The sequence below is a fragment of the Peromyscus eremicus genome, chromosome 1, assembly GCF_949786415.1.
Source record: "Peromyscus eremicus chromosome 1, PerEre_H2_v1, whole genome shotgun sequence".
In the NCBI taxonomy this organism is placed as follows: domain Eukaryota; kingdom Metazoa; phylum Chordata; class Mammalia; order Rodentia; family Cricetidae; genus Peromyscus; species Peromyscus eremicus.
The window spans coordinates 43001355-43025871 of NC_081416.1; the positions used below are offsets into that span (position 1 = coordinate 43001355).

Consider the following 24517-nt stretch of genomic DNA (forward strand, 5'->3'; position numbering starts at 1 on the left):
AGCAGGGCAACCCAACCCAGCATGCAATAGGGAGCTGCCCCCAATACAGGGTTGTTTCCAGAGACACCTCACTTCAAGTTCTACAAACCGATGAAGTGTTCAAGCCATCAGAATGTTGCAATGGAAGGAGGAGAATACGTGCAAAGCATTTCAGCCTGAGATGCGTCTTCTCCCCCCGGCACAGGACTGGCCAAGGAGAGTGTAGCTGTGATATGATTCCGTGCCAAGAGGGAGAGAATGAACAGAGATGGTCTCTAACCTTAGTGTCCTGAGCTTAATAAAGTGAAACCTTTCTTAATAGTTTGCAGAATTACATATCCCCATTTTTGCATTTAAAAAAAAAATAAAGGGATGTAAGGAAAATTGGTTTAGATTTGTACTTTTCCTTCAGAGGAACTGGAAGAGCCCAAGCATCATGTGATTTGATGACAATAATCCAAGGTTTCAAGAGCCAGGTGGTGGTGGAGCACGCCTTTAATCCCAGTACTTGAGAGGCAGAGGCAGGCGGATCTCTGTGAGTTCAAAGCCAGCCTGGTCTATAAAACAAATTGAGTTCCAGGACACCCAGAGCTACACAGTGAAACTCTATATCCAAAAAAAAAAAAAAAAAAAAAAAAGGAAAAGAAAGAAAAAAATAATCCAAAGCATCTAGAGTTCACTAGAACCTGGACTTTTTTATGCCTATTTTGCTCCCACCTGGGCCAACAGACACTGATCCCAGTGTTTTCCCTGTGGTTGCTATTCAAAACTTGTGTCGCTGTAGAGGGAAGAAGAAATCACATATATTCTTAATGTATGTGCATGACCCTTGAATGAATGATGAATAGCAGTGGGGATAGAGTCTGCAAACATAGTGAGAAAATAAATTAATTCATCCCCCAGTTCTTCAGTGCACAGCAGTCTACTCCAACAGTTCCAAGTGGCCAACTGAAGCAATGAGGTATAAAGGAGAGTATTCCCGGCGGACTCATCTAGTGTCTTCATGCAGAACCAGGAGATGAGATGTACGCCAAACATTCTGCTCAGAGGTCAATATACGGGAGGACCCCTCCATTAGACATCGTGTCCTCTGGGCAGTGGGAGATGAGGCTCAGAGGACACTTCCAGGGAGTTCCACATTGTTAAGTCATCCTGACAGAGATTCTGATGTAGTCAGAATCATATCAATCAGTGTACATCATCATAGAGTTCAAGGCAAAAGGAGCTAAGGGATCATCATCATCTTCCTCATGATCCTTTTTATAGGCGTGTGTGATCTTCTAGGGAATTTCTATTTCTGTCTCTTGCTGGAAGCCTCTCAGCTGGTTCAATGTTTTTCTCAAGTCCTGAGTTGCAATGTTCCCTTGCAAGGGAATAATCATTTCTTTTTAAATCTACAAAGAAAACAAGGGAGTTTTAGTAGATGGCTTAGAATACATTGAATCTCGCAGATGGGCTGAAGTTCAGGCTTAGTCAAAGTGTTCAGAGAGTCTCTGGCATACTGATTTTAAACACTCAACCATATCTAAACTCAGACCCTCTCCCAATGACTACATGAAATTCTAACTATGTATGCTGTCACTGTGTAAAGCACTGGCCACCACCTATTGGGGTGAGACGCATCTGGCCAAAGTTAAATGAGGTCCAGCAAGACATGGAAACCTTAGGAAGGATCAGAGGAATGGATCAAAATGGTGACTTCACATTCCAAGGCTCAGCTTTCTACAAGAAAGCTGCCCACAGCTCTGAGGCCACCTATAAAAGCTTCATCAACCAAAGATCACATCAGACGTTTCCTAAGCCCTTCCTCTTCCATTTCAAAAGGAAATTTAAGGAAAACAGTAAACAGAGTAGTCTTTGAGAGGAAACTATAGGGAAGAGGGCATTAAATGTTGCATACATCTATCTTTTTGTGCTGTGATTCATGAGTGGATTCTAGCCTGCAATTGTGGGATGGTTCAGAAATTCATCAGCTCCTGCCTCCCTCACTCGGAGTTGTGATGTGCCTCAGCCCAGACCGAACCCCTCCCTGTGTTCCTGATGACCAGACCATAGGACATAGTGCTGTACATCGATTTCTTTGCCCATCCACTGTGAACTCACGTCATGGGCAGTTATGAGAGTGTAGCCTTCCTCTTCACTCCATTGATTAGTTAGCTCAAGGACTGGGAGGTGTGTGTGATGGCTTTAGGGAACCAAGATTGTCACTCAGAGGTAGACTGTGAAGACAGTATGTGTGAAGCCCTGGGCTCAATCTCTGTTACCAAGAGGGAAAACTCATATTTCTTATTTTACTTTTTAATGTTAAATGGTAATTTTTCCAGACAAAAAAACCGACACATATTTATATAATATATATATATTACATAAATATATATATATATAATACATATTCAATAATATAACCAACATTTATTGAGCATATACATAAAATAAATCTTTATACCAACTTGGTGAGATAGGTACAATTATCTCTTGCTTGCAGATGAAGTTGTTGAAGGCCAAAGCCTTACAGCCAGTAGAAAGCAGAACCGGGGTACATGAGCCCTGCCTGCCTGGGTCTAGATTCCAGGTTCTTATGCACTGTCTTAATCTGCCCCTGCCTTAAAAATAAATGAAATGTAAAAACTAAACAGTATTTCTCACTCTGTTCCCCAAACCAAACATTTTTTATTCAATTACCAATGATAAGAAATGATAGTATTTCTTTATTTACACTTCAATATTAATTTTTAAAACTAGGGTTTCAGACACACAGAAAGGGGGGAGAGAATCTGAATGAGTACTCTAGAAATTCTTGCAGTTTGTAAATTTAAATATTATTTAAAAATAAAGAAGATAAAAATTTTGAGTGAGTAGGTCAGGATGAGAGACTGTTAAAAGGGACAAACTTACTTTTAGCTAAAAGAAAAACAAAAACTGGTTGGTGAGATGGGCTCAGCAGATAAAGGCACTTGCTGCCAAGCCTCATGACCAGAGTTCAATCCCCAGGACCCACATGGTAGAGGGAAAAAAAATAAACAACTGGCTTCCAGCCTACAACCTACCATGGCATGCCTCCATGTACACATGAACCCTTAATCATACTCAACAACTAGCTGGGCCCAAAGACTGGAAGCTGTGAGTAATGGCTTGAGTCTCCTTGGCCCCTGGCTGATCAGATACAGTCCTGGGTCTTCAAGAAAGGAAGCTGCCCTGTCCACGCTATAGTGAGTCAGACTGGGCAGAGTCCAGTGCCTAAGGATGATGATTCCTGAGTGGATTCCAGACTGCAATTGTGGGATGATTCAGTTATTCATCAGTTCCTGCTTCCTTCACCTGATGTACCACAGCCCAGCTCCAATCCCTCCCTGGGTTCCTGATAACCAGCCCAGAGAACACAGCATTGTGTATCACTCTTTTTGTCCATCTATTATAAGTTCAATCTCTTCGTCCATCTATTATGAGTTTACATCATGGGCAGTTCTGAGAACACAGCCTCCCTCTTTGCTGCTTTGACCTTGCCCTTCTACATCATCATCTGCCACAGGTTGACACACTCTATCGCCACTGATGGAGGAAAAAATTGGACGTCTAATCCTAATCCCTTTCTTTGGCTATGTCTGGCTTACAAAGCCCTCCTCAATTCCAACAGAATCAGAAATTGCCCATTTTTGTTATAGTTGTTTTTAGGTCCACCCCAGGTTACACTGGAGGATGCCCTTTTGCTGATTTCCAGCTCAGGGTATGACTTTTTGTTAAAGATATGGGGCCAAACTATATTGCCCAAGCTGACCATGAGCTCCTGGACTAAGGTGATCCTCCTGCCTCTGTAACATCTTAGGTTATAGGTGTAGCCACAGTACCTCACTCAGGACTGTACCCTTTCATAAGCAGGAAGAGCTGCTAATTTTAAACTACGTGAAATCCCAGTGTAAGGACACCCTTGCTATGACCCAGGAAATAAGAGCTAAGCAGGTTAAGGAAGACAGTAAGCTCCCTTTCTGAAAAGGCCAAATAGACCCCAAGCAGAGTCAAGATTCCAGACTGGAAGGCAGAGGTCTTCAGCCATTTGCTTCATGCCAAGGATACTGGTTTTGTGCCTAATGTACTAGACTCAGAGAAAATAAGCCATATTCCTAAGTCAGATGGTTCTGGGGTGGTTTTGATTTTTGTTTGCTTGTTTGTTTGTTTTTGTTTTGTTTTCCTCTGTTTTGTCTTTTTATTTTTCAAGACAGGGTCCCTCTGTGTAGCCCTGGATGTCCTGGAACTCACTTTGTAGACCAGGCTGACCTCAAACTCACAGAGACCTACCCACTTCTGCCTCCTGAGTGCTGGGATGAAAGGCATATACCGCCATTGCCCAGTTAATGGTTCTGTTTTTCAAATGTTGCTTAAAGATGCAGAACTAGTGCTTATAGTGGCAGGACTTGGGACTAGTGTGATGTCTAAGCTGGTAAAAGGTGGCTCCCCACAGGCCTGGTGACCAGAACTTGATCCTCAGAATTCATACATCAGAAGAAAGGTACCACATATCCATAAGTTGTCTTCTGACTTTTGTGCAAGCACGGTGGTGCTCGAGTGCGCGCGCGCGCGCGCGCGCGAACACACACACACACACACACACACACACACACACACACACGCACACTGCAGTGAAAATTTAAAGTGATGGGTGTGGGGGCTGGGAGTGCAGCTCAGTGGTAGAGTGCTGGCCTGGCTTGACAGGGTCCTGGATTCTAAGCCCGCTGCTGTAAAACAAACAAACAAATGAGTGAATAGAGGGGCAGTTGTTACTGGATAAAGAAGTGCTTTGATTGACAGCCTTTCTTTTCCTCTGGGCCACACCCTCTCCGGTGCCCAATGAGCAAACTGGAACAGAATAAAAATGCTACAGGCATGCCGTCTGCGAGCAAACAGGACCTTGGAAGGGAGGAACGGGGCCTTCCACCCCGTTTTACTCCCTTTAAGTAGGTGGAACTTTTTTCGTGGGGTGACTATGACAAGCACTGGGCCCAGGGTTGTTTTTATCACATTTTGGCAGAACCTCAAGCAAATCCCTGTCCTTTAAATCCCTCCTAAGACTTGAAATTTTTCAGTCAGAAAGTCAAGTTTGTGAATGGCGAATGAGATAAAAATGTGGTTAAGATTTTCACTCGATCCGGAGTTATAATAACTTATTCTCTGAGAGTCTCTCAGAAGCAGCGGAGTCTCCTAGGCTTACCCGGCAGCCTGAGCCTCCCGCAGCAGGAGTTGCAACGATGTTTTGCAATGAAGTTTCTAATTGCATCTTCCCCTAAATTGGCCGGTCCAAACACCATCCCTCTTGATCTAGAGGAAATATCAGAATATCAATTAGATCACAGCTGAGGAAAAGGAGTCCAACCAGGATTCTCTGAGATTGCGAACAGTATCCCATAGTAACCTAGCCACTTAAAGGAGCCAACCAAGAACAGAGCACTTTGGGGGAAGTAACAATGTTAGGTTTGCAAATTTAAAATTCAAATGCACTTAAATCTTTGTACCCAACTCCAAGACCTACTGTGAAACTCATTCCAACACTAATCTGATAGAAGAGTGAATTTTCGATGTGCTACATTAAAACAAAATACAGTGAAACCCTTTTTAATGCATATGGGGTGAGAGAATGACATTCATTACCACATGCTCTACTAAAACACCCCAAAGGTAAAGGATAGAGTAACTTTGCTATGGAACGCACCTTCTAAAAAGATGTGCAGTGCCGCACACCCAGATACGTTTCAGAAAACGACTCTCCCCAAACCTACACACCTCCTGGCTTTTTGAAAGACACTTTGAACTTGGCAAACTGTTTTAACTGGGCTCTTCATGGAAAGTCAAGACAACTATTAACCAAAAAGTTTGTGGAAATAGACCACAGATGCCCAGAGTAGGACAGAATTAATCACAAGTAGTGTCAGTATCTCTGAGACATGTTTTGAACATTCTAATATAAAGATCCTCTGCAGATTCTAGGCTTGCTGTTCACACAACCATTATTCTGTAGATTTTGACCCTCTGCACAACACAGGACAGAGCACACTAGGAATGCCTCCAAAGAAAATGTATGAAAGCTAATATTTTATTTTAATGACATGCACAGTGGAAACAGCAGATTTTAAAATCTGAACTCAATTACCGCTCTTAAATACCACGTCTTAAGAAGGGAAAAAAAGCACAGCAGACTATCACCAAGGGAAACAATAAACTTTGCTTCTGAGGAATGTGGTTTTTCAAAGGGACATGGTGTAAAAACGGGCTTTTTTTTCCATCCGAGGATTGAAACATTTATCTCAATTTCCACTTCCTTTTGGCAGAAGAACAGTGGCTCTCTGAAGATGTGCCAAGCTCAGAATGAGGGCTGATGTCAATTTGATCTCAGATTGCCTCCTGCTCTGTGCCGGGTAGGTGGAGAAAACCTCTTGGGAGGACAAAGTGGAAAGACACTGGGGATTAACTTTCCTGGTCACTCAATCGCTCTCACAAAGCACAGCTCTGGTGGTATTTACCCGGCAGCATAAGCCACCCCTTGTTAACTCTGCCTCGATTTCAGTCCAGCTGGTGAGACATTACTTCAGTCAGGTGAAACTGAAGGTAGAAAAAACAAAACAAAAAAAAAAAAACAAAAAAAAAAAAACCCCACAAACAACAACAACAAAAATAAATAAAATAAAAAAACAAAGCAAAATCACTCGGTATTTAGACCAGAGCTCTCTGATCGGATAAAGTGAGAGATGACGGTATTTGTTCAGTCATTAGCATGGAAGACACCCTTTGGAGTCTCTGTGACCTCATTGGAAAATTTCACTCATTTGCATCCCATACCAGCCATTTCTGTCTCCCCAGGAAGGTAGGAAGACACCCAATTAAGATCCAATATTTTCAATATCTAGAATATAATATCTGGAGGCTATTTGTCTCTGAGAGCTTCATGAAAATTAAAATGAGATAATCAAAATCACTACAAAATTTATATATCAGGGACACGAGGACTCCCACAGCAGAGAGAGTGAAGGAGTTACAGGGACATTCCATTTGCGTGTACACTCCACAGCATGCTCCAAGCATTGCGGTCTCAGATAACTAAGTTTTCAAAGAAAACACAACTAGCTGTTTTCCAGATTTTTTTTACAACACAGGAAAAGCAGGTGGTAGTAGCTTGGTTCTACATACAAGGAAACGCTAATTAGTGCCATCTATACATAGTCACTAAAGAACATCTCATCACCATTTCATACTTGTCAAATGCTCAAAACCATCAGGCAGTAGGCTAAAAAGATACAGTCCCAAACTACCAATAAATGAGGCACATTAGGGAGAGTTGGAGACAGTGGGATGTGGCATGAGAAAGGGTATTAGAATTATTCAACAAAGCCATCATCCCTTTTCAAAACAACTGTTCCCTTCCACTGACGTTTCACCTTACAGGGAAGTTGGAACTTTGAGTGAGCCTTGGTTTCCTCATTTGTGAGCTGGGGTTAAATAAACACACAGAGTTGTTGCATGCATGACCTCAGTAGCTTAAATCTGTGCACCTCAGACTTGAATTTGTACCAATTCACCAGAATATTTTATAAAAGTTCAGATTCTGGTTCCTCAGGTGCAAAGAAGCCAAGAAACTATTCATTTCCAGCAATGTCCCTGATGGTGATGTTGACCTATGCTTCACACTTTGTTTAACAGATTTTACACTCATGAGGTTCATTGATTAATTAGATACAGTTCTAATGAAACTAATCAGTTGAGAGAAAATAAAACTTAAGGTCGCTGTGAAAACGAAGTACACAGAATTGGGTATTTCCACAATGAAATCATTCTACCCATTTCAGGAGACACTGACCTCAAGTTATGGAAAACAAAGTTGCTGTAGCAATTTCACAGAATTGCATTGAGGAACTTAAAAAAATACAAGAGAGAGAGAGAGTACTGGAAGAGACAACAGGAACTGGGGGACATTTGGGGGACAATGTGAAAACCTAGTGCACAATGAAATCTTCAAGATTGACCCTATCGAAGACTCCTAGTAATGGGGGATATGGAGGCTCAACCAGCCATATTTTATAACCAGGCAAGGTCTCCAGCAGCAGGACTGGGACCCCAACCCAGCCATAAAACCTTCGACATACAATCTGTCCTGCCTCCAAGATGTGCTGGGCTAAGGGTGGACCAACCAATGACTGGTCCAACTTGAGGTCTACACCAATAGAGGGAGTCCATATCTGACACTGCCTAGGTGCCCAAGAACCAGAGGCTGGATGGCCCAGAGATACAGGATGTAACCAAACAGAACTGGGAAAGAAAATTACAACGAAATGATTACTAATGATATTCTGCTACACTCATAGATTGGTGGTTAGTCCAATTGTCATCAGAGAGGCGGCACCCAGCAACTGATGGGAGCGGATGCAGAGACCCACAGTCAAGCACTAGGCAGAGCCAGGGGAACACTGTGTTAGTAGGTGGGGGATGCAGGACCCAGAGGGGTTGAGTACACCATAAGAACACAGCCCATAGCATCAACTAAGCCCGGCTCCTAGGGGATCACAGAGACTGAAGCAACAATCATAGACCCTGTATGGGTCTGAGCTAAGCTTTCTGCATGTGTTATGATTGTGTGGCTGGGTGTTCTTGTGGGACTCCTAACAGTGAGAATTGGGGTGTCTGACTCTTTTTCCTGCTCTTGTGACCCTTTTCCTCCTACTGGGTTGCCTTATTCAGCCTTGATATGAGGGTTTGTGCCCAGTTTTATTGTAACTCACTATGCTGTATTCAACTGATAGTACCTTTTCAAGAGAAACGTAGGAGGAGTGGATCTGGGGGAGGGGGAGGTGTGAGAGAGGACTTGGAAGAGTGGAGGGAGGGGAAACTGCAGTCAGGTTATAATGTATGAGAGAAAAACGAAAGAAAAATACAGAGGTCAGGGCACCATTCAGACGTTGCGATAGAATACCAAGCATGCTTTTTTATTTTTTCTAATTCCCCAGGTGACCTTAATAGAAATTGAAATCCACTTCCTATAGAATGCAATTAAATACCTAACTGTCAAGCAGGATAATATAATCTTAGATTCTAAAAAGATGGAGTATTCAGGTCATATTAAGTGATATATGCCAAGGTCAAAATTTAATGAACGATAGGCAGAGTACACATAAATTGAGTTCATTATCTATGCAAAAAGTCTGAAAAAAAACTGTAAAGAAAGTTCTCATATAAAAACATTTCCCAATACAAGCCCTTGAGCACACAAGACTGCTGAAGAAATAATATGCTTGGCTGAAAACACTTGAGCTCTGCTAAAATAAAAAATAAAATAGTCCATTATACCCTCAAGTCCAACATGGACTCTATTATCAAATAAATATCGTAGGAAGTGGATACTACATAGAAGCCATATGGATCATCTGTATCTTCCCTAGTCCACCTGAGGCAATAATAGCTAATATATTTTTAGTAGAAGAGCATCTTCTCAGGGGATCCTGCAGATGGGCCATATTCACATTTAGTAAAAATCACCCAGTGAAAGAATGGTGTGATAAAACAGTGATTATTTAATGAGAATCAGGAGAAAAAAAAGCAAAACTTTTACATTTTACTGCATCAGGAATCTCAACTTATTGAGTCCTACATGTTTTCTATGACCTGGCAACCAAGTAGAGGCCCTCAATCTGACTAAAAAGTAAAAGTAAAAAATGTTAACCCAGCATGGGTAATATAATATCAGCACAAAGGAAGCAGAGGCTCGAGGACCCAGAGCTCAAGGCCATCATGAGCTATACAACAACAAGATGTCATCACGATTAAAGAAGAAATTCTTTAAGAATTAAAAGTGTTGTTTGACCCATGCTTCTCAAAATGTCGATAGCCCTGTGGCGTCAACCTCTCAGGCAATGTGTTAGAAATGCAGATCATTTGGTTTCATCTCAAAACAACAAGATCATTAAACTCTGGAGGTGAAACACACAATCTATTTTAAGAAGCTCTTCTGGTAACTGATGGCAGCTCATGCTTAAGCATTATTGTCCTCCATATTGATGACAGCATCACCAGTCAATCAGCATCATCACCTCTTTGCATTCTACTTTAACAGAACGCCTAAGAGCCTTAATGCCAAAAGCCACAAGATGTCCTGGCAAGTCAAAAGATGGGTGAAAGACTCATCCCTCTATGTAACTTGGCTCCAAATTAAGTTAGACAATCTGAGGATGCCTCGGATTTAAGCACTGTGGCTTTGATCCCTCACCAGGTGGCTGTTTATAGAAAACAGTACTTTGTGTTCTCTGCTCTTACTTAGTCTGCCTGTGAAGAGACTGCCTGGATTCAAGGCCGCCATTCCACAGGGAAGACAACAAAGGAAGGCTGCTTCTGCTGCAGCATCCTTTGTTACATCAAGCTAAACTCATACAGTTCCCCTTACATTTAGACCAGTAGAAAACGCAAGAGTCAAATTTGCAGCTGAAGTCTGGAAATTGCACTGTCCCTTGCAATGTCTGCTCACGCTTACTAACCCAGGTCTACAATTAACCTTATTTCATTCTCATTCTTTCTTTTTACTCGTTTCCTATTTTGAAGTGGCTTAGAAAATCTTGTTTTAAGTATAAGAATCTCAATTTAAGTCTAAAAATATTGTTTTATATCTACGTGCAGTAACTGTTGGAAAACTTCTCCGGGATCTTAAAGACACGTATGTGTTTTAAATTCCTCCAAGAAACTAAGACAGACCTCTGCACACAATGTCTTGGTCATTTCCACTGTCTTATTTTGGTTTTGAAAAAAATTAAAAAGTCCTGGGGATCAGTGGTGAATGGCAGTGGGTGCTCTTCAGAGGACTCAGGGTTCAATTCCCAGCACCCACATGATAACTCACAACTACTTATATCCAGTTCCAGAGAATCCAAGGCCCTCCTCTCCTTGCCTTTGTGGAAACCAGGCACTCACATGAAGCATAACCATGTATGTGGGCAAAACACCCTTAGATATAATTATAAATCAATTTTCATGTTATGAAAAATAACCATTAAAACATTACATGATACACATTAATATATAATTTTTATATTTTTATGTGACAGTTAAAAATAATGTCAAAAACATGAGCAAATTGAATGCAATCTTCTAAATTATAACATGTAAGTCAACTCACTGTTTGTCTTCAGGTTTTATAACAGACGGATCTGTCAAATTTTCTCCAACACCTCCAAAGAAGAAACAAAATTCGTTAAGCAAATGACGATTCATTTTCTAGGAAATACATAAAAATAATAACCAAATTCTACTTCCTTATTTTGAAGGTTACATTCAAGCCAGATGTAGTAACTCACCCCTGTAATCTCAACACTAGAGAGGCTAAGGCAGAAAGATTGCCACCAGTTCAAGGCGAGTCTGAGCTATATAGTGAATTCTGGGCCAGCCTGATCTACAGTGTGAGACCCTGTGTCTTCACTCCATAGTAGGTAAGTTTAAAAAAACTTTAAAAAAATGCTAATTAAATGTGCTATTGAAATCGTTTAGCAAAGTTAGGAAAATGATTGAATACAGTGTCTCCTACAACAGCACCCTCTGAATTAATGAACATCTGGCCACAAATTAGTGTGTCAATGACGTCATAAGACTTGCTGGTAGTGGCATCTATCAGGAGATCTATGTATCCGCCATTCATTTACCAGTTGTATGCACTAAGGCATCTAATTTTATTTTCTCTAGTTCTCATGAAAGGAAAATATTATCCTCATATCCTCAATTTACATCTTATCCTCATTTACATCAATGAGTACATTGATGTTCAAAGAGATCGAGGAACTTGCCAAAGATGGCTTATCCCTTAAGTGGCCATAACAGGATTAAAGCTGGGGCAATGCTTGTGTTCCTCCCACTAGTTCATGGTCTCCTTAGATGGCTTCCATCAGTGCTCAGCAAGGACAAGGCCCTGGGAGGTTTTGCAGATACAGCCGCTGTGCATCAAAGAGACACATCAAATGCTCTATCTATATACAGCACTTATAAACAGTAGAATAAAACGACACCAAATTCTTGATCTGAGAGTTGCCTCCACCTGTGTGTCCAGTTAAGGAAATTCTTTGAGGTATATGCTTATGCTCTGTTCACTCTTTGGAATGTGTCTTCAATAAAATTTAGTTTTGGAAGAAAAAGAGCAAAGCCTACGAAGATAACAGAGGTGTACTTTAAGGCTGCACTTAATCAGAACTGGGTTTAATACACAAAGTAAACCTCTGGGATAACATGCAGCCAGTGAAGAGGTTCGTATCCAATAATGACAACCGTTCAGGGAAGCCAGTTACAGTGATGAGCCACCTCGGCATACCCAACAACTTCTGAGATCACCCTTAATCAGGGCTTTTTTTTTCCCTCTCTCTCTCTGCTTGAAAAACACCAACTTTGTAGGGTGAGGAATCAAAAAAGTTATATGAGTTTTAGAATGTTATGTAATGCCACTTGTTGAAAAAGCTCATGTTTTGTTAAAGTGGAAACTTTCAAAAGACCCCACCCCTAGACAAAGACCTACAGAAAACTAAGGACTGCTGAGAGAGAGAAAGAGAGCGCATTAGACTTCTCCAGGGATGAGTGCCCACATCAGTTTACTAATTCCAAGTGGTCATCTCTGAAATTACATGCAGACAAGCAAAACTAAATGGACTCTGCAGATCATATTTATATGTTTATAAAATATATATGTAATATATATTCAAATATATATTACAATATATATATATTCAAAGGAAAAAGTGACTATGAATGGGGGGGACTTGGGGAGGTACATGGGAAGAGTTGGAGGGAGAGGTCACAGGAGAGGTTGGAGGGAGGAAAAGAAAAGGAAGAGACAATGCAATTATATTTTAATTAAACTAAAATTTTTTAAAAATAAAAGACAAAGGTCTGTGTTTTTAAGCAGCATTTTTTAAAGATTTCTGCTGTGGTCTCTCTCTTGAAATAGTAAACCTTTCAGGAACCTGTAATCCTTACAAAGTTTTCTGCTAAGAAACTGATTTCCTCAGGAAAATAACGTAGAGCCGCCTGGACACTAGAGTAGGAGTGTTCACCCTTTGGAGGAGGGGACTGTTTCATGACTCTGTCAGTCTGGTGAAGCTAAGGGGGGCCCTTTTCTCAAAATGTTTTAACATGTATGATTTAAATATGTAACAAAGGAAATCTATGGTCCTGAAAAGGATTATCAAAACATTTTAACTGCTGTATTACAAAACATACACGTGCTTCTTTATTAGGACATTCAAGAACAGGATCTACCCCGGGCCTGTTATCCACAAACATATCTAACAAGCGATGACAACAAACAGTGTTTTGAAATCTGCCTGCATTGCAAAGCGCTGTGCTAATATCTGAAGTTTCTCTTGCTGATAGTCATGAGTGATGACGTCACTGTGGGTTGTGGTCTGGCTATTAATGGAAGATGGCAAATTCTAGTAATGGGTCAGTGGCAATAAGGCAGAACTTAGTTTCTCATCAGAGTTTACAAACTCTCTGAGTCTACCCTTCAACAACCCTGAGCCTGGCAAGTTTTCACAGATTTTGAACAGGGAAAGAAAGAGTTGGACTGAAACACAAACACATGGGAAGTGTGGAAAAAACCTTGCTGTGCCCTCACATTTTCAAAGCCACAGGAAGGAGCTCTTTGTACTTTTCTTGTCACATAGACAAGAAGGGGCAGCTGAAGGAGCCCCTGCTTCTCTATAACTGTGGAGTGAGGAAACAGAATAGCAGGCAGAAGTGTATCCCAGCACCCTGGGGAGACAGGCTGATGGCTGCAGTCCTCACCGTTTTAATTAAGCATGGACTGAACTGGAAGCCTGGAGCCTACAGCAATGACTGAAGTTTTAGGCCCCTGTCTAAGTAAAGTGCAAATTTAAGCCAGGACTATATACTGTAGCTGAGGAAACCCTATTAGTTGGGGGTAGGGGGAAGTCTTTACAAGGTTAAAAAAAAAAAGTTTGTCTAAATCTCATCAGAAAACCTTTAAACTTTATGACTTGTTAGGCACACAGAAATCATAGGAGACGGAGGCTCCGCCCCAAGCCCTGCCGTGTTCTGACTGTGAGGCCTGGGTACCCTGTTTAATCTCCCTGAAGCCCAATTTTGTCATCGGAGAGTGCAGCATCCCCGGCCTTATCAGAGAGGGCTCTGATAAGGGGAGAATTCAATGAGCTACGTCTGACCCATAAGAGCTTGCGATGTTGGCCGTTACTCTATTTTCTTTATTCCATCTAGAACCTCTCATGAAGTAAAATACTATCTTCTTACCAGCAGTGAAGTCATGTTTCTCTCTCATTCCCCAAAAGTATATTTCCTAATACTTATAGAACACCTTACAAAGAGGGGATCAAAGAGTATACACTAACCCACTTTTGTATGTGAAAGCATAACTCCATGTTTTGTATGTTAAAACTTAACTTAAATACACATTTTGGGGTGTTCTAATGGAAAAAGGGCTTTATGACCTGTGAATGGAGAAAGAAGGCCCCAAAGGCCAACCATTCAATGCCTTCCACATCACTTAGCTAGGCTAAGTCACCAGGCTCTTCTAGCCATACAAGAGTACCCAACTCAGTCCATCTGGTGTCAAACTCTTCTGATATTTGGAGAAATATAGAACAAGTAAGCTGACTTTATATCTAAACATCCTGATAATTTCTCTTTACTGACACCATTATTAGTAAATATACCCAGAGAAAGCCTAGAAACGTCCATGGAACTTCATCCAACCTAGCATCACCAATGGCCTTCTATTCCATCTATGCAAACAGGGTGCCTCTTTGTAGTAACATCATTCATGGTGATGTGGGTGCTAACTTTCTCTAGAAATTGCTCTATTGAACAAAAAAATTAGTACTGTATCTCCAAAACTCCATTGAAAAAAATAGAATAAGAAAAAAACTAAACATTACTCTAATTTGAAATACAATTAGTTTTAATTTCCATTGCTGGGAATTAACTGTTGGACTTCAAGTGTAATGATGATGATTCAGGCCCTCCCATGTAAGATTTTTAAGTGGAAAAAGACCAGAAAACTTCATTATAGTTAAAAATGATGGGAAATTGGTCACGCCTCTCCTCAGAGTTCAGCTTCCTGGAATGCTATGGCCGCTTCCAGGTTAACAAGTGGCACCTTCTTGGAAGAATGAAAGAAGAAAAAAAGGAAACAGGGGAAAAAAAATCAACCAACCAAGTATTTCTTCATCCTTCCTTCTCTCAAAGCAGTAATGAGTAGAGTCTGAAATGGAGAGGGGTCTCCTTGTGGTACCCCTGGGGCCACACAGCTAAGGATAGCTTCCCCGTACCTGATGACTAAATTCCACTTTAAAGAACCAATCAATGATTACTACTAACAACAGGTAACATTCATCCAGGGTTTGATCCGTATAGAGAACTTGCCTCACTTGAGTTCTTTAATAATTTAATAACCAGATGACTTAAGGCATAGTATTTTCCCCATAACAACTGGGAGAGGTGGGACTCAAGGTGCTTGCTCCTCAAGGCATACGGCTAGTTCACAGTGGAGCCTGGCAGAATACATCATCTTCCCAGACACTAGAAATGCTAGTAAACAAAGGACATCATAAAACTGAAAAAAAAAATCTTAAAAACACAATTTTCCTTTCCAACCTTGTTTAGAGTTAACTAGCAATAACATTAAAACTGTATAATTACTGTTATAGACTCATGTTTTTCCACAAATTCAGCCCAACAATTATCTAGCTCTCTGATAAGTTTCATGCATTTCATGACACCTATTCTGTGGTTCTGTGATGTCTACTCAGGCCTTCTTTGAAGGTCAATGTTTTGACATAGTTGACTTGCAGTGGCCTATTTCAGCAATTCACATAATTACTCGGGAAAAGAATAAAGTTAATTCCCTTTTCCCTCCAAGACTATAATCGCAGCATTTGCTCTGTTTACTGTCACTTTGGATTACTAAGAGACATAAAAATCCCCAAACATAAACATCACTGAACAAAACCCTCTTCAAGTGAAATACAAAACACACTGAAGAGTCATCATTAATTCCTTAAAGTTTTTCTTTGGTTGTTTGTTGTTGTTGTTGTTTCTGTTTTTGCTTTTCAAGCAACTCCACCCAACATTCAAAGCAAAAACATAAACAGTGGAGCACAGATGAAACCAATCAGCGTCTCTGCAAGCAGAACTACAAAACAGATGCCTTTGGCACCCCAACTCTGGGCGTGTAGTCATCAAGTGCTTGCTGGTATAAAAAGCTGAATTGTGTTGGACACGTTAATTCAGTTTATATTCCTTCCTGAAAAATTGTTTTGGAATTTTGGAAACATAATCCAGCCTTGAGGACACCAGGAGTATCAAAAGGCAGATGTATTTAGTAATATGTGCACTGTTTTAAGTGTAGATGGATCACTGAGCATGTGACCCAGATTTCAAAGTGACTTTGCATAGTCCTGGACATTGCTCCTGATGCCCTACGAGAGTCGATTTCAGCATTCCCCAGGCTCCAAACCTGGTTTTGCCAAGAACTGCCAAGGTAGGAAAATCAGAAAGGAAAAGAAGACAGTTCAGGTTGTTGAAATATATCCTAAGATAGTCATTCCCTCTCAGAATGACTCTCTTAAGAAATGCAGGGCAGAGAGGAGAAAAGGATACGCAGGGTCACACCAGCTTAAGTCTATATCCTGCTCCCCCTTTAAGAGCTGTGCAACCTGAGCCAAGTTACTTAAACCTTCTGGTCCTGAATCCCCAATAATATATGCTTCAAGGTGCTACTTCTGGGATTAAACGAGGAACTTTTATGACAGCTTCTGGGCCAGTTCCCTTGTTTGAATCCAAAGCTCCAGTCCATGAGCCCAAGAACTAAACTTTGGCCATCACACATACTGTGTGCCATCCTTAAGAGGAAAGCCTGCTGGAGACACACTGAATGTGCTGTGGGATGAACCATCCGGCAGGAGCTGGTGATTGTGGGAGATACTCAGATCAAAGGCTTCCATTAAATTAGAGTATACTACAGCCCTCTTTTGGAGCCAAGGACTTCCCTGAACTGCCATGTCAAGGAATATATCAAAGAAAGCAAACTAAATTATAAATTGCCAAGGCAATAAATTCAAAATAATGAAAAGTATCCAGAATTTAAGCTTCCTCATGCATTTATATGTGTGTGTATATATATAAAAAATCTTTCTGGTAAACATAAAACAAGGCAAAGTGGTAACATTAAAACAAATGGTTAAAAAAAACATTCCCCATCTAGTTCAACGTTTGAGATTTAAATAATTAACTTTCTGCCTATATTTCCCCCTCTATCTAAGTAGAAAACAGCAGAGCAGGTACTCACACTCATTACTGCATAATATCTCTGAACTAAACACCTATATCTCTCTACCAAACTAGGTAGAACAGCTCCATGTGCCCACCCCAGTTCTTGTGAAATTTCTAGGAACTTTACCTCCTGCATCTTCAATTAATTACCTTGCAAATCTAAAACCAGCAGCTCTCCCCGGGTATACTCATATGTCCAGTGAGAGAAAGCCAACATCAGCTCTTCCAGGGTGTTGGTGGGGGCGATTTCGTCGCCATTGTTGTTATTGTATTTCCGGAACTCCCCTGTCATGTACTTCTCAATGGTTAACCATTGGTTAGCTGAATGGCAGTAGATCAAGAAAACCTCCAGAAACCTGTGAGGGAAAAAGAAGCCAATGATCCCCTACAAGACATCAAGCATGGCAGTTACCCTACAGAGAACTCAGCCACACAAGCCATCCACCCTTGGCCTTTCTATGGGAAGAGGGATCACCACAACTGGGAGGTTTGTTCCCAAGCTTACTCGCCCCAGTTTTCTTTGAGAAAACTTGCCAACTTGTTTATGAGTTCCGGATCCAACTTTTCATGCTGGACTCTATAAAATTTCTTGTAAAATGGGGGAAAGGGCTTTATTCTAATTCCTTAACACCAAATTATGATCTGCCTTGATAAGTGAATACGAGCATAACAACACACTCAAGGGAAAATCATGAGGGTTCATGATTGCAAACTTCTCAATTGGTTTAGGAAGCTGGGCAAGCAACTAAGCTTTAAAGAGACATGTTTTGGGGCCATAATACCCTTGGGTATTAGCAACTACACCCAGCATATGCCTGTTTCACCTAACTGAAATGTTGGTCATCAATCTGTCTATACTCTTTCCACTCACATAAGTTCAAGAACTTAAGCCAAGGTATGTCTGGAACATTTTAATTATCTTTATACCAGTCTGTATAACTATGGAAGGAAGGACCCTGAAAAGGGTCATGGAGAACTTTCCCTTGGGTCTGGTATTTCTCATGTCTAATGGGCTGAGAAGAGGTTAAATGGAATTCTTCATATAGTAAAGAGCCACAGTGCCAGGCTTACTCACTTTGGTGTGTAGGGAATTGTTTGTGGTTTGACTTGGTTGAAGGTATAGATGAGTTTTTGGGCAGCTCTTTGCTGTTGAATTTCCTAAAAAAAAAAAAAATTGATTAATATTTTATATATATAGAGAGAGACCAAGTATGTGTGTGTGTGTGTGTGTGTGTGTGTGTGTGTGTGTGTGTGTGTGTGTGTGTTTAGGGACAAGCCTCCTGATAGGTTATCTAATTACAAGCAGTTAACCCTAAAAACCCTAAACACATATGTGTAGGATCAACATTAAATGGACTCAGTAGAGTGTGTGTGTGTGTGTGTGTGTGTGTGTGTGTGAGAGAGAGAGAGAGAGAGAGAGAGAGAGAGAGAGAGAGAGAGAGAGAGAGATCAATATAAATTATCCATAATAGTTATAGGGAAAGAGATAATGAATTTGGGAGAGAATCAAGGGACATGGGAGGTGTTGAAGAGGAAGAAAGGGGTGGAAATGTTGTAAATACAGGACTCATGAAATTCTCAAAAAAAAAATAATGGTTAACTAACATACACTTACTTATTAAAAATCAAACAGTTCCTAACTGCCCAACATTTAATATTATTTAGCTTCTAGTACTCTATACCCCCAAAGCAAATGTCCTACACAACAAAAATAATAAAAAAAAAAAAAAACCACCACCACCTTCAAAAACTAACAAATTCCCTTTGGTTGAAGAAAAAAAACCACCTTAGATAAGGATGTAGCCAGACCTCTACACTTTCATTTTGTCCATCTGGGCCCTAGATCTCTCAGCTTCAGGCTTACCCTAAGGCAAAGATGAAGCACAGTGCTCTCCTGAAAGATTTTATACCAGGTCTGTACAACCTCCGGGAGGAAGGACTTCACGATGAAAACCTGCCCAGGCTTGAGAACTTCATCCTCAGACCAAGTGCTGATGACTCGCATGGCTTTGCGGAGGCCCCCATCCATTTCCTCCTGCGACAGCACCTGGATCATGGCAGCTCTCCCATGCTGGGACCAAGAAGACATGCTCTTATCGAGAGTCAGAGGGGAACTCTCTTCAAGTTTGTAGATGGTCACTTCTTCTCCTGCTGCAATAAGAAGTAAAAACCAGTTCAATAAGACAGCAGGTCTGGGGTGTGATTGGTGCCCTGAAGCTCAGCTCAGAATCAGTTCAGTTGTCCCTGTGATCAGAGGAGAACGCAGCTAGCGGAAGCTAGAGAATGGTCAGGGCACAAATCGGCCTGACTTGTCCTCTGATGGAGGTGGGGAGCGAGGAGGAGGAACAAAACATCAAATGGCATATAGGAATTAAGTTGTACTTATTAGAAACTAATTAGACAAGAACAGTATTAAAACAGTATGAATATGTTGCCACTAGTAGACTTTTTATTGGAGACACGGTTTGCTTTGTAACTAAGGCTGACCTAGCAATAATTACATATCCCATATTAGCTCCAAATTTCTGATCCTCCTGCCTTAGCCCCCTGAGTGATGAGATTAAAAGCACGTGCTATGACACCAGGCTCAAGACAAATATATCTCTAGAGACAGTTTAACCTAGAGTTAGTCATTACCAGCCCCTAAGGAGCAAGCATTGTTATAACTGCCCTTCATATAATATTAAACATGCTGTGTGCTGTTTGTGAGCTATATATGTGTATCTTTGCTTTATACATGAACAACATGATGGATTTTGTTTTCTGCGTGGGGTTTTGCTTGTTTCCCTTGATCCACAAAGTGTGATTTTTACCTCACCAATAACACAGGGTTTCACCCAGTGGGAACCACTCAGTCCCAAGATCATATCCTGAGCCTCTACTCTTTTCTTTCGTCCCATTAGCAAGTTACTGAAACCCTCTATGTCCTTATCGGTAAAAGGGAAATATAACATCCGTTTCAGTGGTTTGTTATACAGATCATATATGTTTTCAGGGCTGCAGCAAACTAGGATCTCAGAAACAGACTCAACCCCACTTTAAAGGACTTTAGACACAACACACTGCTCAATGCTGCACAGCTCCCACTTTGAGCTTCAAGAGCAGGAAGGAGTCATTGCCGGACTCGGACTTCACCTATACAGGGTTACAGCTGAGTAAGAGAAGGCACAAGCCACACAGAGTTTCCTTCAAGGTTGTGATTCTGTTTTCTTATACTTTTGCTTCAAATATTCCTTATTTGTTGTTGTTGTTGTTGTTGTTGTTGCTGCTGCTGCTGCTACTGTTGTTTGTTTGTTTGTGGGACTGTTCTCTGTGAACACTGTTTTAAGTTACCAGAAAGGAAGCCGTCTATTCCCTCACCCTTGTGTCTAATTCCTTATGAATAAATGTATCTGGAGAATGTGTGGTATATTCTCAAATGTTTATTCTTGATGTCCAAGTGAATGCCACTGAAGAGCTCTTTGGAGTCCTACTTCCTAGAGGCTTTAGAGAAGAGCTATTGATTTGCAAAATGAACCATGGAGCCAAGGGGAAGAAGGAGGCATCTGCATAAACAATCAGAAGCCAACCTGGTCTCTACGCATTGGAACAGAGTGAGGAGAGTGAAGATGGAGGCCAGTGCAGGGACCTTGTTATGCTGTCAACTGCTGGTGCTTTATCCCGCTAGGCAGAAACACTCGGAAGCTCTTGCCTAACACAAACTTGTTTTTCTTTACTGCTCAAGCTTTTCAAAACTACATTTGCAGTCTGAAGAAAGAGCAATCCACGGACATGAAACAAAACAAACAAATATAAAACAACCAACAAAGGGTTTCTCTTCCCATGCCTGTCAGCTTTCAGCAGACTGACATGTAGCTCTTTCTTCTGTGTTCATTATATAAGGTTGGCTTGCTCTTTTCTTCCCTGTGCACGTCCAGCCTAGAATTGCTGCCTGCCAGGTGCAGCATCATGCTTGCTTCCCAACTGCTGACCCCTGTAGGTCCCATCCCCCTGGTATCAGCGCCTGACCCTCAATGCTGGCCGCAGTAGTGAACAAGAATGTCTACTTTGGGAAACGAATCTCCTTCATCTACCACATGGTCAAAATGAAATTTGTGAGTCAAGTAAAGCAACATAGTTTTTTGTTTCTTGGTTTTGTTTTGTTTTTTTCTGTTGTATGCCAACATTCACTCTACCCTCGCCTAGCCTCAAGAAGGGGGAAATATTACTCACCGAACAGCTGGATTGGTGTAAATGGTATGGTCTGAGATAGCCTCATTAAATTATTCCTTTCAATGGCTGCAAACAAAAACAGATTGACTATTTTAGGTCTGCATCAACAATTAAACTTAGAGAAAGCCCCACATACCAAAATACACATAAATTTGAGAATATTTCATTTCAAACATACTTTTATTTTCTCCATTAGCAAAAATATTATAAGTAATAGTTTTAAATATAAAATATGCCTTAAACAGTAAAGATATCTTAGTCTTGGGAAACTTTTACATGAGATTATATAACATGGCCTAAGAAGGGGCTATCTCCTCGCTCTCCCAAACAACAAATTAGACACCAACTCAAATAATATGTGAGTCTTTCTTTTAAATGGATTTTAATCTATGTTTCATATTCTCTGGTTTCCTTTTTCCAAAGCAAACCCAGCGCACAGTGGTCTGTGGGGACATCTACTGTTGGTTTTGCAGATTTGGCCTTCTTTTTCCCAGAGAGAATGAAACACTAATTTTAATTAGAAGCAAGTGATCTGCATTTTCCTGCCAAGAGCCATAGCCTAACAGATCAGAGTCTGTATGAGTTACAGTATTCCTCACCAGAGACTCTCTACAGCTGGCAGTTAGAGTCAAAATAATAGATTACTGCTGAGCTGTAGGACCCAGTCATAGGAGCCTAGAATGAGGAGGCTGAAATCCACAGAACCATTATTTACCACAGAGGAGAATTCAGGATAAGACAGTCTATTATGGGATCCTAAACAAATGACCTTCATATAATAAGACTGGTAATTAGAGTGTCAGCAAGGTCTTGTTCACACCGAGTGCTAGACTCTGTAAAAGCCTTGTCCTTGAGTTATCTCACCCACTGAGAGCAGTGACCACCAAGGAACCACACCATGGCACAAGTCCAGCTGGTCTACGTTGCTTTGCATCTCAAAGTATTTGCCTCTTAATTCTCAACTAGCCCTTTGGCAGACTGTCACTCAGAAAGGGCAAGGACAATCGTTCCCTCTCTGAAAGAAAGACAGCTGAAGTGCTGTGAAGCATTGCTTAATAACTGAATTGAGACCCTTGATATGTCTGTTTATCGGCATCTTTGCAAGGCATGTTTGTTGGCATTATTATTCTGTGAGGGGGTGGCGTCTATTCAGTGGTTATGTTCACTGAGGGAACTTTCAAGTTCACTGAGGACTTTCAAGTCTGTCTTTGTCCAGTCTAAAACATTAGGATCAGACTGGGGTGTAGTTTGGTGGTAGAACACTTGTCCAGCAAGGCTCTGGGTTCAAGCCTCAGCATGGTAATAAAAAGGGAACAGTACAAAATAAATTGTTCAAAACACTAAGATATTTGGATTTTGACTAGCACTAAGCTTACAAGGAAATTTTAGAAACCAAAAGTATCTTCTCCTTCAAAATTTGAATTTACCAACACACACATACACACACACTTTTTTATGTGAATTCTCTTAAACCCTGGCAATTTGTTTTTCTGAGTCAGTGCCATGGTTGGGAAATCTAATTATTCTAGACATTAGAGTGAACAATTTTATGAATTGAAGCTGTATTGATAATGTGGAGTTGATGGATGTTCATGTTTACAAGTACAGAATCACACACATTGAGCTCAGTTGACCCAGCTCTGCACACATGCTTCCTACCTGAATAATGGTGGTGAGACTCTTGAGGGCTTTTTAAGGAGGCTGAGATCTCTGAAATCATAGAAATGATTGGCATTTTAATTACTTGGCTGCAGATAAATACATGTTTGTACACTGCCTTCAAAGTTACTATTAAATGGCTTCATCAGAATAGCTTTTCACTATTCAGAAAAGCTTGCCCAATATCCTTTAACTCATTATTGTGCATGGTATCCTGACAGCTTCCAATCATCAGTGTAATATCTCCAAGCATATTTATATAGGGAATTGAAGAAAGACAGGTAATATTAGCCTCAAAGATGTATTTCCTCTGAACCAATTACACCTCTGGGTTACAGAAGGCACACAGCTGCCCATCATGACATCCCAGGAGCATGATCCTCTGAGCTCCTTGCCAAGATGCACCTACCCATGTAAAGACAATATTAATGCCAACTTATTAGCATACTATCTCACTGACTGAAACTAATGACAGAACATTAAGTATATGTCAGACACATAGGAGGGGGTGGCTAGTATCACAGCATGGGATTTGCTAAACTATACCAGGACCCTGTGTTGGGAACACCACCTCCCATGTTAACTCTCATTTTTCTATCTGTTCCAGCCCTAAATCATAAGGCTCCAGAGGTTTCCTTTGAAACAATTTTGCTGTTTCATGAAAATCAAAATTAAAGTGGAGAAACTTCAGTCTCATGGCAGCAACTTCATACCTACTAGAGAGTAAACAGCCAAGTGAGCCCAGGTTTACAGAGCACTCTGGCTCTTACTACCAGATAAAGAAGGGAGCAAGCATCCTTTGAGGTGGCATGCTGAGAGCTATGGTCAGCAAAAAAGGCTTCCATTTCTGAATTCAGTCAGTAATGTAGACTTTCAGCTCCCACTATGGGTCACGCTAGGCATGAGAAGTGAAGAAGACACTTTGCTCACCCTTCAGAAAAGTAAATGCAGTGTGCTAGAGAAAAACACATGCAACTGTAATTACTACCGTTTGCTAATCATGGAATACCGAGGTTTATGGATTTCCCTAACACCACCTGGAAGATGGAATGTCATGGTCATCTGACAGTGACAAAGCTGAGTTTCAATCTAACTTCAACCTCTAAGGAGCTTCAAGACCTTAGTGGTATTTATTTAACACATACTAACTGAGCACTGATGGACTAAATGCCAGGCAGCACATTACTCTATGCCAGAAAAAGGAAGAACACCCAAAGAGTGGCTGGCTATGTGAACGGGCCCTATTCAGATACTTGGGGCACAATGTCCTGAGAACTATATAGAAGAAAACTTCCATTCCCAAGCGTGTGATTGGCTCTCAGAGTCTGTAAGATATGACACTATCAATTGTCACAGA

General features: G+C 40.9%; 1 protein-coding gene across 1 annotated transcript in view; it reads right to left on the reverse strand.

The window, feature by feature from the left end:
* Positions 1-794: 794 nt before the first annotated feature.
* Trpm6 (transient receptor potential cation channel subfamily M member 6) overlaps positions 795-24517 on the reverse strand; it is a 120011-nt gene continuing 96288 nt past the window's right edge. The window contains exons 32-39 of the mRNA XM_059247168.1: positions 23161-23211; positions 21502-21567; positions 19154-19440; positions 18365-18447; positions 17440-17645; positions 11120-11171; positions 5183-5289; positions 795-1373 (exon numbers count right to left, since the gene is read on the reverse strand). Of these exons, the coding sequence (XP_059103151.1) occupies positions 1240-1373; positions 5183-5289; positions 11120-11171; positions 17440-17645; positions 18365-18447; positions 19154-19440; positions 21502-21567; positions 23161-23211 (986 nt within the window). The 3' untranslated portion in view covers positions 795-1239. The remainder of the gene's footprint in view (positions 1374-5182; positions 5290-11119; positions 11172-17439; positions 17646-18364; positions 18448-19153; positions 19441-21501; positions 21568-23160; positions 23212-24517) is intronic.